The sequence below is a fragment of the Octodon degus genome, unplaced genomic scaffold, assembly GCF_000260255.1.
Source record: "Octodon degus isolate 3935 unplaced genomic scaffold, OctDeg1.0 scaffold00009, whole genome shotgun sequence".
NCBI classification, from domain to species: Eukaryota; Metazoa; Chordata; class Mammalia; order Rodentia; family Octodontidae; genus Octodon; species Octodon degus.
This window is the reverse complement of record NW_004524585.1, coordinates 14021019-14035932: the sequence shown is the minus strand read 5'-3', so window position 1 is coordinate 14035932 and position 14914 is coordinate 14021019. Positions and strand designations below refer to the sequence as shown.

Here is a 14914-nt window from a genome sequence, read left to right as displayed (position 1 = left end):
CTAAACCTAGAAGGTACAAGACTTTTTTTTTTTTTTCCTGAGGTACTACGTATTGAATCTAGACCTTCACACTGAACTATATCCCCAGCCTTTTCTTTTTTCTTTCTTTAAGTTGTGGTATTAAGTTGCCCCAGGCTGGACTTCAACTTGTGACCCTACTGTCTCAGCCTTCTGGAGTGCTGCAATTACAGGCAGGTGTCACTATGCCCAGTTTGATCAAGACACATATATGCATAATTTTGGATGGCATATCTTTTGTAAGTACTCCCAATTTTTAAAATTTAAATATCAAAGATGTGCAAAAGGAAATTAATCTAGGATGAGAGGCATGGAACAAAGGACTGCTTGAAAAGAGGTATAGGAGATATTTTGGGGAGACAGGAACATTCTATAATTTGGAATGTTATTCATATTTCTCATTCTATGTTAACTATATATACCTAGATTTTTTTTTCAATGTACAAAAGGTTATATACACTTTCTCAGGGTTATAATTACTCAATTGGGAAATTTAATGTGATGGGTTTAATTGGATCTGAGGTGGCAGGGTCAAGTGTCAGTGCTCAACCATCAAAGGCAGGGGGGCATTACTGCTGGAATAGACAGCAGAAGCAAAACAAATGATAAGAATGATCTAAATAGCTGGGCACGGTGATGCGAGGCTGTAGTCCCAGCACTTGCGAGGCTGCGGCAGGCGTACTGCAGCAAGCTGGAGGCCATCTGTGCTACATAGTGAGTTCAAGGTCACCCTAAACTACACAGCAAGACCCTGTCTCAAAAAAAAAAAAAAATAAATAAAGGCAAAGAGACTGGTCTGACATGTGTAGATATATAGCACTGATTAACTTACCATGATGTTTCCAGAAGCGAAATACATACAAAGCTAACCAATAAAAATAAATAAAAGCTATGATTTCTAAAATTATTTCAAAGGTATGTTACAAAATTGTTTTTCACCACTGACTAATATATATGAGAAGAAATTGCTTGTATTTCAGCTTTTTTTTTTCTTGAACTGGACACAATGACAGAAATCTGTAGTCCCAGCTACACAGAACTGCAGTTCGAGGCAGCCAGCTAACACAGTGAGAGCCTAGCTTTCGTGGTAACAATAAAGAATGCAGCTTAGTAGCAAAGCACATGCTCAAATCCAGGGGTTTATCCCCAGCACCCAAAATGCAAATGAAACCAAAACTCCCCCAAACTTCTCACTTTCGGCCTAGAAGAACTAAGCAGCTTTTCTACAACATGAAGTGATTCACAGCACCTTTGAATCTGATGAGTCAGATAATTTGCTTTTTCAGTGTTAGCCCTAGTATTTTTCTAGTATTTAGGATTTTGATGCCAGAGCATTACATTAATAGGACAGTAAGAAACAGAATTAGGGCCAGGGATATAGCTCAGGGGTACAGTGCCTGCCTGGCAAGCGTGAAACCCTGGGTTCAAATCTCAGTACCAAAAAAAAAAAACAAAAAACAAAAAACCAAACACTAAAGAAGGGATTAGTCTTCAGATAAACTGCTAAGTTAATGAATAAATATACTTTTAGGTTCACATCCATGGTTGTTCCCTCTCAGACCTTCATCTTTGGAGGGAGAATGAAGTAGCTTATGTATTTTTATCTTTCTGTTAATGAAGTCTCCAAACTGATGACCTAAACTACCCACTCTCAAATTCCCTAAGTTCACAACCAAAAGTGACCAGAACACAGATGTTTACATGAATAAACAAACACAGGGAATGGGCCATACTTGGCAGACAGGCTCAATTCTGAAGTTTGAAGATATAACCTGGTCCTCTAGTATTTCCCAATCGATTCAACTATGCTATAAAAACCTTAATAACTAACTGAATCTCCTTCTGGCAAATAGGACATGAGGCTCCAGCCTTCTTTAGTCTTCTAGCACAGTGAAAACAAGTGGTAAGATGGCTTGTCCTCCCATGAATAATGTTTCCATCTCGTGGTCTTCTTTCACATAAGCTACAAGGCTTCAAGATACTCTGGCAATCCTCCATATTTTCTGTATCCACTTTCTGTTCAAAAATGCTATCTGATTGTTCTCCCATGCTTGAGATGGTCTCTGGGCTTTCAGAACTGTGAGCCAAATCCAAAAATTCCACTGAGCTGCAGGGATTAAACAGTTTGGAATTGTCTTCCTTGACAGGTACATCTTTAGGTCTAACAACAGGAGCCGAAACGGTTCTTCGGCAATCAGGGACATCAATTCCTTCATTTTCCGTCTTTTCAGGTATGGCAGTGATATCAGATGTGGAGAGAGAATGTGTTAACTTAGAACAATCAGAATACCAATCCTTTCTCAAGGCCCAGCAACGAAAACAGTACCTCTTGCTTGGAGAATTAAATTTCTTACACTCTGTACACTGCCATTCATCCTAGGAAGACAAATGTAGCTAATTAACACTCAGCAGTGACCACAACATTGAGATGAAAGGCCAAATTATCACAACACTGAACTATCAAAAGGGCAGACATTCCATACCAGTGGTCCAGCCTAGTATGAAGAAATTCCACAGTATTTGAAGAAAGTCTAAGTTAAAACAAAAACAAAATCAAAAAAAGAAAGAAACAAAATTAACCTAGCCAGACATGGTGGCACATTGCTTAATCCCAGCCTTCTGGGAGACTGAGGCAAGGTGATTGCAAGCTCAAGTCCAGCCTGAGCAACTTGGCAAGACCTTGCCTCAAAATAAAAATATTAAAAGAAGGTTAAGAATGTTATCTCAGGGGGCCTGCCCCTTAGCTCAGTTCTTTTAAGTGGCTGCTTCGACAAAGCAGTCAGGCGCAGGTTGCTGTGGTTCGAGCCCCACAACTCAAGCCAGCCAAACCTGCCCTGAAGGCATTCGGAGCAAAAAAAAAAAAAAAAAAAAGAATGTTATCTCAACACAAAGGCTGTGCATTTAATCTCTAGTATAGAGAAGGGGAGAAAGCTAAATTATTTTGGCTTTCCATCCAGTTTAGGTGAAATCCCTACTGTTTCCCTTGTTGACTGTAGGGCACTTTTCTATGTATTATGTGCCTTTATACAGCATGAGAGTAACAAATGAAGATAACTGGTTTTTTCTACCAATTAACAAATAATAAAACTTGGCAAAGAGGAAACTAAAACTAAAATGAGACTTGAAAACTACTTGATTTTACAAATGTCTTCTTACTGCTCAACTGTATGCCTAAATATACATTCTGAAAAATGAAAGTCCTTCTCCTGTACCCGTACTTCTCAAAGATTCAAATTAGAAGACACTGGAACTCAGTACATTTTAAAAGCCTTACTTAATTCAAAGGGAGCAACCTGGAACAAGTCATGTGTATTTAATGTGGGTAATTGCCTGCCTTTGACAGGATCAATGATTTGACATAGCTAACTTCATTTCTTTCAGGATAAAGATCAAGCACTTCAAGTTTAGAAATCATAACTCAACTGTCACTCTAGACTGAGAGGCAGGAATACAAAACCATTTGTTAAACTAAGATCTTCCCCAGAGAGTCACAAAACACTCTCACCAATTTATGATCCTCTGATCTCATAGGAAATGCTATACTCAAAGGAACTTCATGAAGAGTTGGAATTTGTAACTGATGGCATGGTGCCGTTTAATTGGCAACACTTTTTCTTAATAGTACATAAAATAATAGGGCTTATTAAATTCAATCACATCTTTGATTCAGTGAAATACAGGCTATTTGTTTAATAGGTTTTCTGGGCCCAAGCTGCCACATAAGTCTGATTAAAGGGAAACAGTTATCTCTGCTATTTGTTTTATGGCCAAGAACACTTACTGGACCAATATATTACATTTTATTACTTAGCCATGCATAGGCAGATAATCTGCAATGAATTATAAGGTGGTCAACAGCAATACAGAGGGAACAGAGAGGATCAACACCAGGACAAGCTAAAAGTGTTTCTATTCTGAAGCAGCAAAATACAGTCTCCTTATTATCCATGGCCAACTACCCTTCTCTCAAAGAGTCAGTTATAAAAACTACAATGTTAAAAGAGAAACAGGAAAACAATATAAAATAAGCAAAAGTATACACTTTTGGCTGTTTACAGCCTCCCAAGAGCTGGGATGATAGGAAAAGCAAAGTATACACTTGGGCTTGGACTTACATTGTCAATCTGTAATAAATCATTCCTATAACCTAAGAGTTTAATGCCAAATCTTCCTTCACAGTAATCTGTCAATTAAGTTGTCTTTCTTTGCTTCTTTGTAAGAAAATATTAACAAAACTATTTTTGTACTGAACTCCTCAAAGAATCTTAGATAGCCTACAAATCTGTCCTTGGGACTACAGAGAGGTGTTTAGTGCAGAAAAATTATTATTTTGTACTTTGTATTTTAGGGAAGAGTCTACAGGGTGTTCAGGGTCTCACTACTAGATTTGGACTCAATGATCCACCTGTTTACACCCTCCCAAGCGCTGGGATTATAGGTGTGCACCACCATGCCCAGTCTCAATTGCTGTCTCACTGTGCCCCGGGGAACAGGGCCAGCACTGCAGGCCCAGGGATTGAACCCCCTCCCCTGCACTTGCTTATAGGCACTTTAATCCACTGAGCTATTTGGTCACCCCTTAGTGGGGAAAAGTTAAGGAGGTCTCTAAATAATGCTGTGTATGTCCAGTGTATCAAAAATAGAGGGGTTTTTGTTTTGTTTTGTTTTGTTTTTTGCGGAACCAGGGATTGAACTCAGGCCTTTGTGCTTGCCAGGGAAGCGCTTATTCTACTGAGCCATCTTCCCGAAGGCCCAAAACTAGAGTTTTAATGACAGGGGTGTGGAGCCACTGAGGTCATCTTTCCAAGAGAGAAGGGATAAAATAAGACCAAATTATCCTTTTCTCTTTTCAAATTCCAACAATGTATAGAATTCAGTACCTCCTAGCAGCTAGGAAAAATAGAAACAGGAAAAAATGACATTCCTCAACAAAACTGAACTACTGGGATTACATCACCTAAAGATATGACCAGTACAAAAAGGCCTTGACTGGATGTTCATACCTCAGAGGTAACTTCAACATCAGTATCATCACTTAAGGACTTGGAATCCTCAAGGTCATCATTTTTCCCCGCTTCAATCATCTGTGAAGGCAAAGACATCTCATTACTAAAGTTTATCATTTTAGTTGAGGCCACTATTATCTGAAAGCAAAAAGACAAAACAGCTTCAGTGTAAAATGCACATTCTGCCTCCACAGCTAACATTTAAAATAGGATAGCTTAAATGTGAGACCAAAAACATGATTCTGTAGACATTTAGCTGACATTTCAGTGGCACAAGTGACTGAAAAGCATCCAGGAGGGTTACTAAGTATCCTCAACCTTCAGAAGGGAAAAAATACCAAACTTTAAAGAAAATAAATATCAGCATAGAAATGCTACAAGTTACTACTGAGAAATTTTTCATCTTGGGAATCCAGTAGACCATGAAAAATGAAAAAGCATTTAAAAATTTTTCAGGTTCAAGAATAAAACTAGTTATTACTCTGGCTGTTTTCTAAAATCCTCTACACAGTCCAGGAAACAAAAAAGTCAAGAAATATCTAGAATTTATAATTCTAACACATAAGACTCTTGTTTTGCAGGCCAATAAATGAAATAAAAATGACTCAGAAACAATATTGAACCTTTAACAATTTTTTTTGTTTGTTTGTTTTTGGTGCCAAGGACCGAACCCAGGGCTTCCAGCTTGCTAGGCAAGCATTCTACCGCTGAGCCAAATCCCCAGACCGTTCAACAACTTTTTTACAAGAGTATTTTAATCCCTACCTCTTTATCTAAGTTCTGAAATATCGTTTTTGTCTTTATTCTGCCAGCATTCCTTCCTTCCTTCCAAGAGAACTCAAGCTATACAGTAAACAACCCAAATTCCTTATGTAAATCTCATAAATGAATGGATGAATAAGACAACCCAACTCTAGAATGCTCCCCCTCCACCAGTATTTATTCAATGGATGTTTACTGAAAATCTACATGCTAGGCACAGGCTAGGTCTTTTGCCCAATCTCTTTTAAGACTCAAACGTACAGCCTATTATGACTTCATTTTGGTGTGTTCATACCACATCATATTGAATATTCTAATTTTCCTCTTTTCTCCCCAACTCTAGAATAGGTAGAAATAAATCATCTATCTTTCCATTTAGCTATAAAAAATTTTGGGAGAATTCAGAACCTTGCTTTTTTTTTTTTTTTAAAGTTTAATTTTTACCTTTTTTTTAATATTTATTTTTATTTATTACATTTATTTATTGTGTGTGTGTGTGTGGCCAGCTCAGCCCACCAGGGGGCGAGGCTGGCTGGCATGTGGTGCTGGGGATCGAACCGTGGTCCCTGTGCTTTGCCAAGCTTGTTTCAAGTAGGTGCTTTAGACCACTGAGCCATCTCTCCAGCCCAGAACCTTGCTTTTTTAGCAAAGCAAGACATTAAAGAGAAAAAAAAAAACTTCACAATAGAAGACTGGGCAAACAGTGAGGAAAAGAAGGGCTTGTAGCTTCTGAGCAAGGAGGAGCTTCACTGTGAAACTCTATCTTACTTCTAAGGCAGCCCTGATGAATTTAATGTAAAACTTAAAACTGGATATAATGTAGGATTAAAAACTAAAAGGGAAGATTATGTAACTTCTTATACAGAGAGACACCAGAAGAGATTACGCTATGAACACAAATACAATGAACATGAAATTTTCTAAAACGTACCTTTTTGTCACTCACTTTCCCTACTTCTTCACTTGCTTGTTCAGTATCAGCAGCTTCAACTTTTATTCCAACACCTAACTGCTCTGATACTGACTCATTTAAAAACCACAAATCATCTGTAGTATCTGAAACAATGGCAGTACCTATATCCTAATAGAGAAAAACAAACATGAGCCTCTATAGTTAGCAACTTATCAGAGATGCTGAACCAACACAAAAGATTCCAAACCTATGGTCTTCACATTACATCTCCAAATAACATTTCAGCTTCCCTCAACAGATCTCTAGTTGGCACCTAACTACTAGGAATTTATTCTTTCTTTTCTTTTCTTTCTTTCAGTATGGGGAATTGAACCCGAGGTTGTACATGCTAGGAAATTTTCTATTATAATAGTAATTCAGAAATATTACTATTTTTAAAAGATTAAGGAAACAAAATTCATTCTTGATACTCCTTTCTACAGGGGGCCTTTTAAAAATCCAGAAAACATCCCATTACCTCTGACATAGTCTTTCTTTTAATGGTCAATGACTGCTTGCTTAAGAAATGCTAATGGTAACCTAAATCTTTAGTCTCAACAACTTAAGGTTTAAACAATTTAAAATACATAAAAACTTACTTTGTGTATTTATCTAAGAACACTTACGACATGCAATCCTACAACATTCATAAAACACTTTATCATTTGGCTATTGTTATATCCCCATTCATTTATTCAACAAATATTACTAAATACCCATTACGTGCCAGAAACTGTTCTAGGTACTAGGTACTAGGTACTAGGTAAGGGAATAGAGTGGTAAATAATGCAAAAGTCCTGGCCTTAAGTTTCAGTTAGATTAAATGAACAACAAATGCATATACAAAGCGTTGATAATATTTTTACAAATGAAAAGTGCAGCAGAGAATAAAGATTAAGATAAAGGAGCAGAGTGGCTGGAAAGGGATGTTTTCATTAGGGATGGATTTTGCCAAGGCTATCACTTGAAACTGCACAGATACAAACACCAGTGGGGTGGACCCCACTGGAATGTGCAGCAGCAGTCAGGGAAAGCCTCTCCAAGGAGAGCACATCTGAGCCAAGCCCTAAATCACAGAAGAAAATGAAACGATTAGGGGGAAGAATGTTCCAGAAAGAAGAAAAAACAAATTTAAGTTGCCTGAGGGTGAGAAGAATTTTGGGCTATAGGGTCAGAAATATGCCTGGAGTGTCTAGAAGGCATGCAATGAGTAATGACAGGAGGCAAGGCAGCAGGCTGGGCCCAGTTCCACAATGGCTATGGTAAGGAGTCTAGATTTTAATGTACTTGCTTTCTGAACCCACTGAAGAATAAGAAATATGGCACTGATTATCCATTTAAAAGATCTGCCAGGCATAGTCGCACATATGGGTAACCCCCAGACTTGAGAGGCTAAGATAGAAGGGACCTCCTCAAGTTCCAGGCCAGTCTGGGATACACAGTTACAGGCCAGCATGAATCACACAGTAAGACCCTGTCTTAAAAAGATAAACCAATGACAGAAAATAATTTTCACTCTTTGAAAAGATTCAAGATGAACAAGAATTAAAAACAGAAACACTGGGTAAGGCTGCTGCAATACCTGTATGAAAAAGGATGGCTTGAATAAGGTTATGACAGTAGAAGTAGCTGAAGTAATCAATTTTGGATAAAAATCTGATAACCCGAAAGTGACCTATGGTTGAGAAAGAAATCACCGCTTCTTTGTGTTTGGCTGGAATAATTATGCAGACAGTAGATTTACAAAAAAAAGGAAGACTAGAGCTGGGGAGATAGCTCAGCAGAGTAAGTGCCTGCCTGGCAAGCACAAAGTCCTGGTTGTGCCACCCCCCACCCCGCTGAAAAAACAGGAAAGACTAGACAAGTAGTGTGTGACAAAAAGAGTTCATATTAAATGTCAAATCCCCTAAAAGTGAAGGTGCTATGAAACTGGTATATGGGGGAGCAGTCAGGACACAGAGATCTAGATCTGGGCCTCCAATGTATACAGATAGTATTTAAAGACAAAGCAGTGAAAATGAATTCTTAGAGAACACAACATGTATCAAGAGCAACCAAAAAAGTCCCCCTTCAAATGTGACATTTACCTGATGTGTCTGTAAATCAGTTGAGCCATTACTTCTAGGTGTATAGTTGTTTCTCAAGTTTCCTAGAAACCACCAAGGCAGGCCAGCTACATCCCACTCCTCAAACCCAAGGTCCAGCCTAGAAGTCTCACCTTGGGTTAAATTTTCTATCAAGTCTTCATCTATAGAAGTTAAATGAAAAGAATAACTATATATACAACATTTGAAAGCCAAAGATCTCCTTCAAGAACAACTAATATTTACAAACTCTTTATAAAACAGGTAAAAATAAAAATTCCCACTCTCAATAAAAATGAACCAGAAATCAAGCATCTCAGTGACAGAGCCCCAATATTTTCCTATTTAGACTTCCTTAGTAAATAATGACACCAGAAGTAGATATTCATTTATCAAAGAAACTAAACTAATACCATCTGAGCAATGAATGGCATTGTTCCATAAAGATTCCTACATGGTCAATAACTGGCATGCGTGCACTCTCTCGTTCTTGCTCACTCTGTCTCTCCCTCCTTCCGTGTGTGTGTGTGTGAGAGAGAGAGAGAGAGACAGAGAGAGTGTGTGTGTGTGTGACAGAGAGAGAGAGAGAGAGAGAGAGAGAGAGAGAGAGAGAGAGAGAGAGAGAGGGGTACATCCTCACTGGGGATTGGATTCAGGGCCTTGTACATGTTAAGCATGTGCTCTACCACTGAGCAACATCCCCAGCCCAGTAACTATTCCTACCTCTATATGACTGTATGATACTAGCTAACAGCTTGATCCACTGGACTATAAATAGAAATAGCACAGTAGCATGCATTCTTAAGATCAAAGCAAGGTATACAACCTAATAGACAATCACAAGATTATCAAGACATTCTAACTGATACACCGTGTGGGGACACTTCTCAATAACTTAGTTCTTCATAGGTAATAATCATTATAAATAAACTCTAAGCTGTCCAAACACACACACACACACACACACACACACACACACACCCTTCCTGGATAAATGGGGTCTCTAAGAGTAAAGTTTCTAGAACTATCACAAATATTAAGCCTCCTGCCAATGTATTTCAAGCAAAAGAACTTTTAGTATACATGTAAACACATCCTAGGTAATTACTAACACAATCTGTAGCTACCACTCAAAATCTTTTTTTGCTTCTCATCTTCCAGGGGTTTTTTTGTTGTATTTTATGCTTTTCCTACCATCTCATTTTCTTCTACCTTTTCTCAATGTCCTAGGCCTGTGAACGACAATCACAGGGATTTAAATATGCTGAGGTACATATGATAAAAAAGATTTCTGTAATTTTTTTAAATGTGTTTAGTACAGGGTCTACAGGGTCTCACTACACAGACTGGACTTGTAATGATCCTTCCTGTTTTCAGCCTCCCAAGCACTGGGATTACAGGTGCGCACCACATGCCCAGTCTCAGTTGTAGTATCAGCGCACCCCCGGGAATGGACCAGCACAGCAAGCCAGGGATCAAGACCTCAGCCCCTGCGTCTGCCTAAGCAGGCGCTTTAATCTGCTGAGCTATCTGGCTGGCCTGATTTCTATAATCCTAGGTTATGGTCCCTGCCCCACCCTAAGTACCCCATCTACTAACAAATTATATTGTTCCTACTTACTACAAGTGCATTTGTGTCTAGGGAAACTCCAACTACTGTTTCATTCACTTAAAACTAAAATAATCAAAAGCCAAATGCTGGAGATGGACACATGTTAAAGTTATGCTCAAATACACAAGCTCTGTAATTTATTTTGAATGGAATGTAAGTAGGTCATTTTTCCACATAAAAATTTTGTCCTACCTATAGACCTTCATGAAAATTCTAAAAAACTGATTCTCAAATTACCATTAAACACTACAGTTATTTGAAATGACTGGTCTTATATTTACAGTCTATTCATATACATTACTCTTTTTGATGGAAAAAAAAAATCAAAGACCTGCATTCAAATAAACACAATTACATATTTAATTTCATACATACAGACTGTAATTAGTTTCAAAATGAATAGAAAGTCCAAAATTCAACTTTTGTTCAAATGTACTCTGTAGGAAACAATCCAGCATGACAAACTGATTCAATGTAAATTAAAAAAAAAAAAACGTCAGTAGCATAACTTTCTGGGAAATAAGTCAGAGGCCTAACCTGCCTTTGATCCAAGTAGCGGACAGGTACTTAGATTAGAAACACTTGAGAATTTCTGGGAAGTTTATGATTTTATACATCTGAAAAAAGCACTGTTCTAGAAGATAATTTTTAGCTTCAATACACCACACCTAACAGGATGGTAAAAATCCACTTACTATCAGCTAATGTCAAAGAAGTACTAGGTTTACTCTACCTTATTCTTGGCTCTATAATACCAAGTATATTTTGTCATTTTTGCAAACTTCAAAAATCCATAAAAATTAACCTCTACCTCAAAAGGTAAACAGAAACCAAGATAAACATTCTAACCATGTCAAATATATAGCAGTATACTTAGATTAAAATAACCAAGGCAGCTGAATCCATGTATACAGAAGATTTACCAAGTGATACACTGGTAAATCTGTAGCTATTTTAAACTATGCATACTAGTTAATAGAAAGATCGTGCAACTTCCCTAGTATCGTGGACTAGGAGAACCCTACATCTTCAAATTAAAAAAGGCGACTAGGCTGAAAAAAGGTTTTCAGAAAAGAACAAGAAGTGTGATACATGCAAGAAGTGTGCAGATGCAAAAAGCATTTTTTTTTTTTGTTTGTTTGTTTTCTTTGTAAGTTCCTAAAATGGTCTTCATTACAGCTAATACTTAACATGGAAAAACACCATTTCTAAAAATAATCAACCCAAAGAAGGAAGGGAGGAAGGGAGAGAGGGAAAAAAGAAGAAAAAGAAGGCTACATACCCTTAATCCAAAACTTACCTCCTCTAGAATTTTTGTGTTTATGTTGTGAGGTAGGCAGTGTGCGAACATCACCTTCTTCAGTTCTTTTTCTGGGACTGGAAATTTCCTGTGCACTTTGCTGAAAGAAGGAAAAGGTGTCCATCAGTGCAACAGAAATGACTGAGACCAGGGGATGTAGCAGTTCCACTCTGGCTCACCAGTTAATGTGCAACACAATGGGTTAAGCACAAGAAAGAGAACTCTGGAGTTTACAACAGTCATCAAATAAAGCAACACAACACCTCTCAACCCACTATGAGCACAGATAGGAGAAACCCACACTTACGGGGAAGGAGAAACTTTCTGCACAAAGGTCAAAATCTTAAAAACAGGCTATTTGTACAAAGCCTATACAGCCTACTACAAAATTATGCAAAATGCAAAAAACATGTGAAACCTCTAACATTTACCATGACGATCATAAAATTTCCCCAGATTTGAGGAAAGTTTAGGAAGTGGCCTGACACAAGCTTACCTGAAACAAGCCTACTAAAATCTAATAATACGTAAAGCAGTTTATGAATACCTACACAGACACAAGACTGCTCTCTCTCACACATATGCACACATTTGCACAGAGGCACACATAAACCCAAAGAAAATGCAACTGGCAGAACTGAAGAACAGAAGTGCTACATCCCAAAAAAAGATTCAGAGACTGGAACTCTGTTATGGGCAGAACAGAGAAGTGCACTCTGTCCCTGGTCTGTGAACTCCCAAGAACTTTTCTTTCAAAATTCTTACCACACCAAAGGAAAGGCCTTGGGAGTTCAAGATCCACAGGTACAGAGAAGGGGCCACTCTGTACAACAAAAGAAGTCACCATGTGGTGATTTTACCTTCGGTTGGTCTTGACTTGGAATATCCATACTGTGATCCTGTGCGAGAGCGAGAGTCTGAGCAGCATCTGGATAGCAAGTAAAACAAAAGGAAAACCTTCCCTGGTAATAACCGTTCTTTCCACACAAAAAAGGATCTCAGCAAACAACCCTGCAGCCAGGTCCCTATGGCTGTGCTTCACACTGGCTGGACAAGGCTCTCATTTGGGAAGATAGGAAATAAAACTGCTAAAAATGACAAAGGCCAACATAAGCTCTGTTCAAAATAATACTAAAGTATAATCTTGGGGAAAGTGAAAAATGATTAAAAATATTATCCATGCAAGCTTTCAAATTTTTACAGGAAAAGTGTTCCCACGCAAAAAATAATTGAAACTACTTTTACCATTTCCTGTAGCCCAAACTTGCTCAATAAGCAACAAAAAGCCTGTTTTTTAAATATATATTTAAATTTATTTATTTATTTAAATTCTGTACAGGGTCTCACTACACAGCCTCCCCAGCGCTGGGATTATGTGCATGCACCCCCATGCCTGGTTTCCATGGTCAGCTCAGCACACCTTGGGGTTTCAAGGCTGGCAATGCATGCAGTATCGGGGATCAAACTGGGGTCCTTGCACTTGCCAGGCAGGCGCTTAGAGACTGCCAAACTATCTATCTGGCCTAATGTATATTTTTAAGTATTAAATTCTAAAGTTTGGCAGGGTGACACAAGCCTATAATTCTAGCACATGGGAGGCTAAGGCTGAAGAATCACTATGAGTTCCAGGCCAGCCTGAGCTACACAGTGAATTCAAGGTCAGCCTGAACAACACAGAAAAAGAAAACCAAAAATGTGGGATTATAAAATGCAAAAATAAGATTTTTCCCTCACTTGCTTCATAAAACAATAACATCTTTAAGCAAACCTAAATTTTTAAGTGTTAATCATGATTTCATGACTTAAAATTCCCACCACCTTAATACAGACTAAATTTTTTAAGCAAGTCTAACTATAAACATTTCCTAAACAGAAAGACAAAGCAGATGTAATTTTTTCAAGACCAAGAAAAAGGAAAAAAAAAAACCTTAAAAGAATTATTAGGTATTGCCTTAGACAAAGAAAAAAAATACATTTCACAGATTTAGAAACTTCAAGAAGACAGAAGATTAAAAACTTCGCTCAAGAATAGAACAAGCTGCAGGGATTTAATGATCTGCACCATTTATTATATATCCAAGTAACTGAAATACACCCAAAATAATTCTGTTGTGGACTAGGTTCCTCAGCCACTACCAGGTCCACGGAGAAAACATTTATAACAAATAGTAACTTTACCTATTAAAGACTGTCAGAGAATATCCAGTCTCTATAAGTCTGACAAATCAGCTGTTCTGCACCAAGCAAATATGTGCAACATTTTGTTAATAGGAAACATTGTTTTTAAAGTATTTTCATAGCTAAGTGATGATACTGAGAAGTTCAGAGACAGTATTTTCTGATTACAGTGGTTTTAAACAAAACAAATGTCAATTAACATGCAATGCAGAAGCAGTTCTTTAATAAGGCAATTCTATTATTGCCATTTATATTATTAAAGCCTTATTACCTTAAGCTAAAATAATTAAGAGGCAAAAAAATTATCTGGAAAAGACTTTTTTTTGGGGGGGTATGTGCAGAGTAGGCCCTGGACCTCAGTGCTAAGCTACCTCCCCAGCCCTTTTGAGAAGTACCTCACTTAGTCACTAAGTTGCCCCAATTAGGCTTGAACCTGAGATCCTTCTGCCTCAGTCTCCCAAAGTACAAGTTTACAAGTGTGAGTCACCATGTCTAGCTGTTAAAAAAATTAATATAAATGCCAAGTCTGTTATATCTATTTCATTTTATTACTATATTCGGCAAATTTTGGAAATGTTTTAGAATCACCTTCACTTGAATAATGGCATCATCTTCAACTATCAACATAAAGGCTTAAGCATTTGCAAAGGTGTTAAGTCATACAAAAGGCATTTTTCTCATTTGTCCTTTCAAATAAAGCAAAATACTTGTGAGCCAATTTATGAAAATCAACAGAGATGGCCAGCTATAAGCACCAATCCAAGGGCAAGTCAGAGTAGACAGTCAACCAAATTACTTGGGCAGTGACCTGGTTTTAGTAATTGTATTGTTGCCATGGGGGCAACATGAAATTTTATTTGTTCAATTTTTAAGTCCAATTTTTTTTCAAAATGGTAAAATAATATTTTAAAAACTTAATGTTGGTCCGTGAGATGGCTCAGTGGAATAAGCACTTCCCTGGCAAGTGCAAGGGCATGAGTTTGATCCCCGGTTCCGCAAAAA

The 14914-nt window shown here is 37.8% G+C and overlaps 1 protein-coding gene across 8 annotated transcripts in view; it reads right to left on the bottom strand.

Annotated features, from left to right (window-relative positions):
- Positions 1-728: 728 nt before the first annotated feature.
- Positions 729-14914, bottom strand: part of Mdm4 (MDM4, p53 regulator) — a 44988-nt gene continuing 30802 nt past the window's right edge. The window contains exons 6-11 of one of the 8 annotated variants that reach the window (XM_004625400.2): positions 12595-12662; positions 11735-11834; positions 8826-8986; positions 6718-6867; positions 5022-5102; positions 729-2394 (exon numbers count right to left, since the gene is read on the bottom strand). In XM_004625400.2, the coding sequence (XP_004625457.1) occupies positions 1822-2394; positions 5022-5102; positions 6718-6867; positions 8826-8986; positions 11735-11834; positions 12595-12662 (1133 nt within the window). In that variant the 3' untranslated portion in view covers positions 729-1821. Of the gene's footprint in view, positions 2395-5021; positions 5103-6717; positions 6868-8825; positions 8987-11734; positions 11835-12594; positions 12663-14914 lie in introns of those variants that run through there. The other 7 variants (XM_023708416.1, XM_004625401.2, XM_023708411.1 and 4 more) reach the window with 7 other exon arrangements.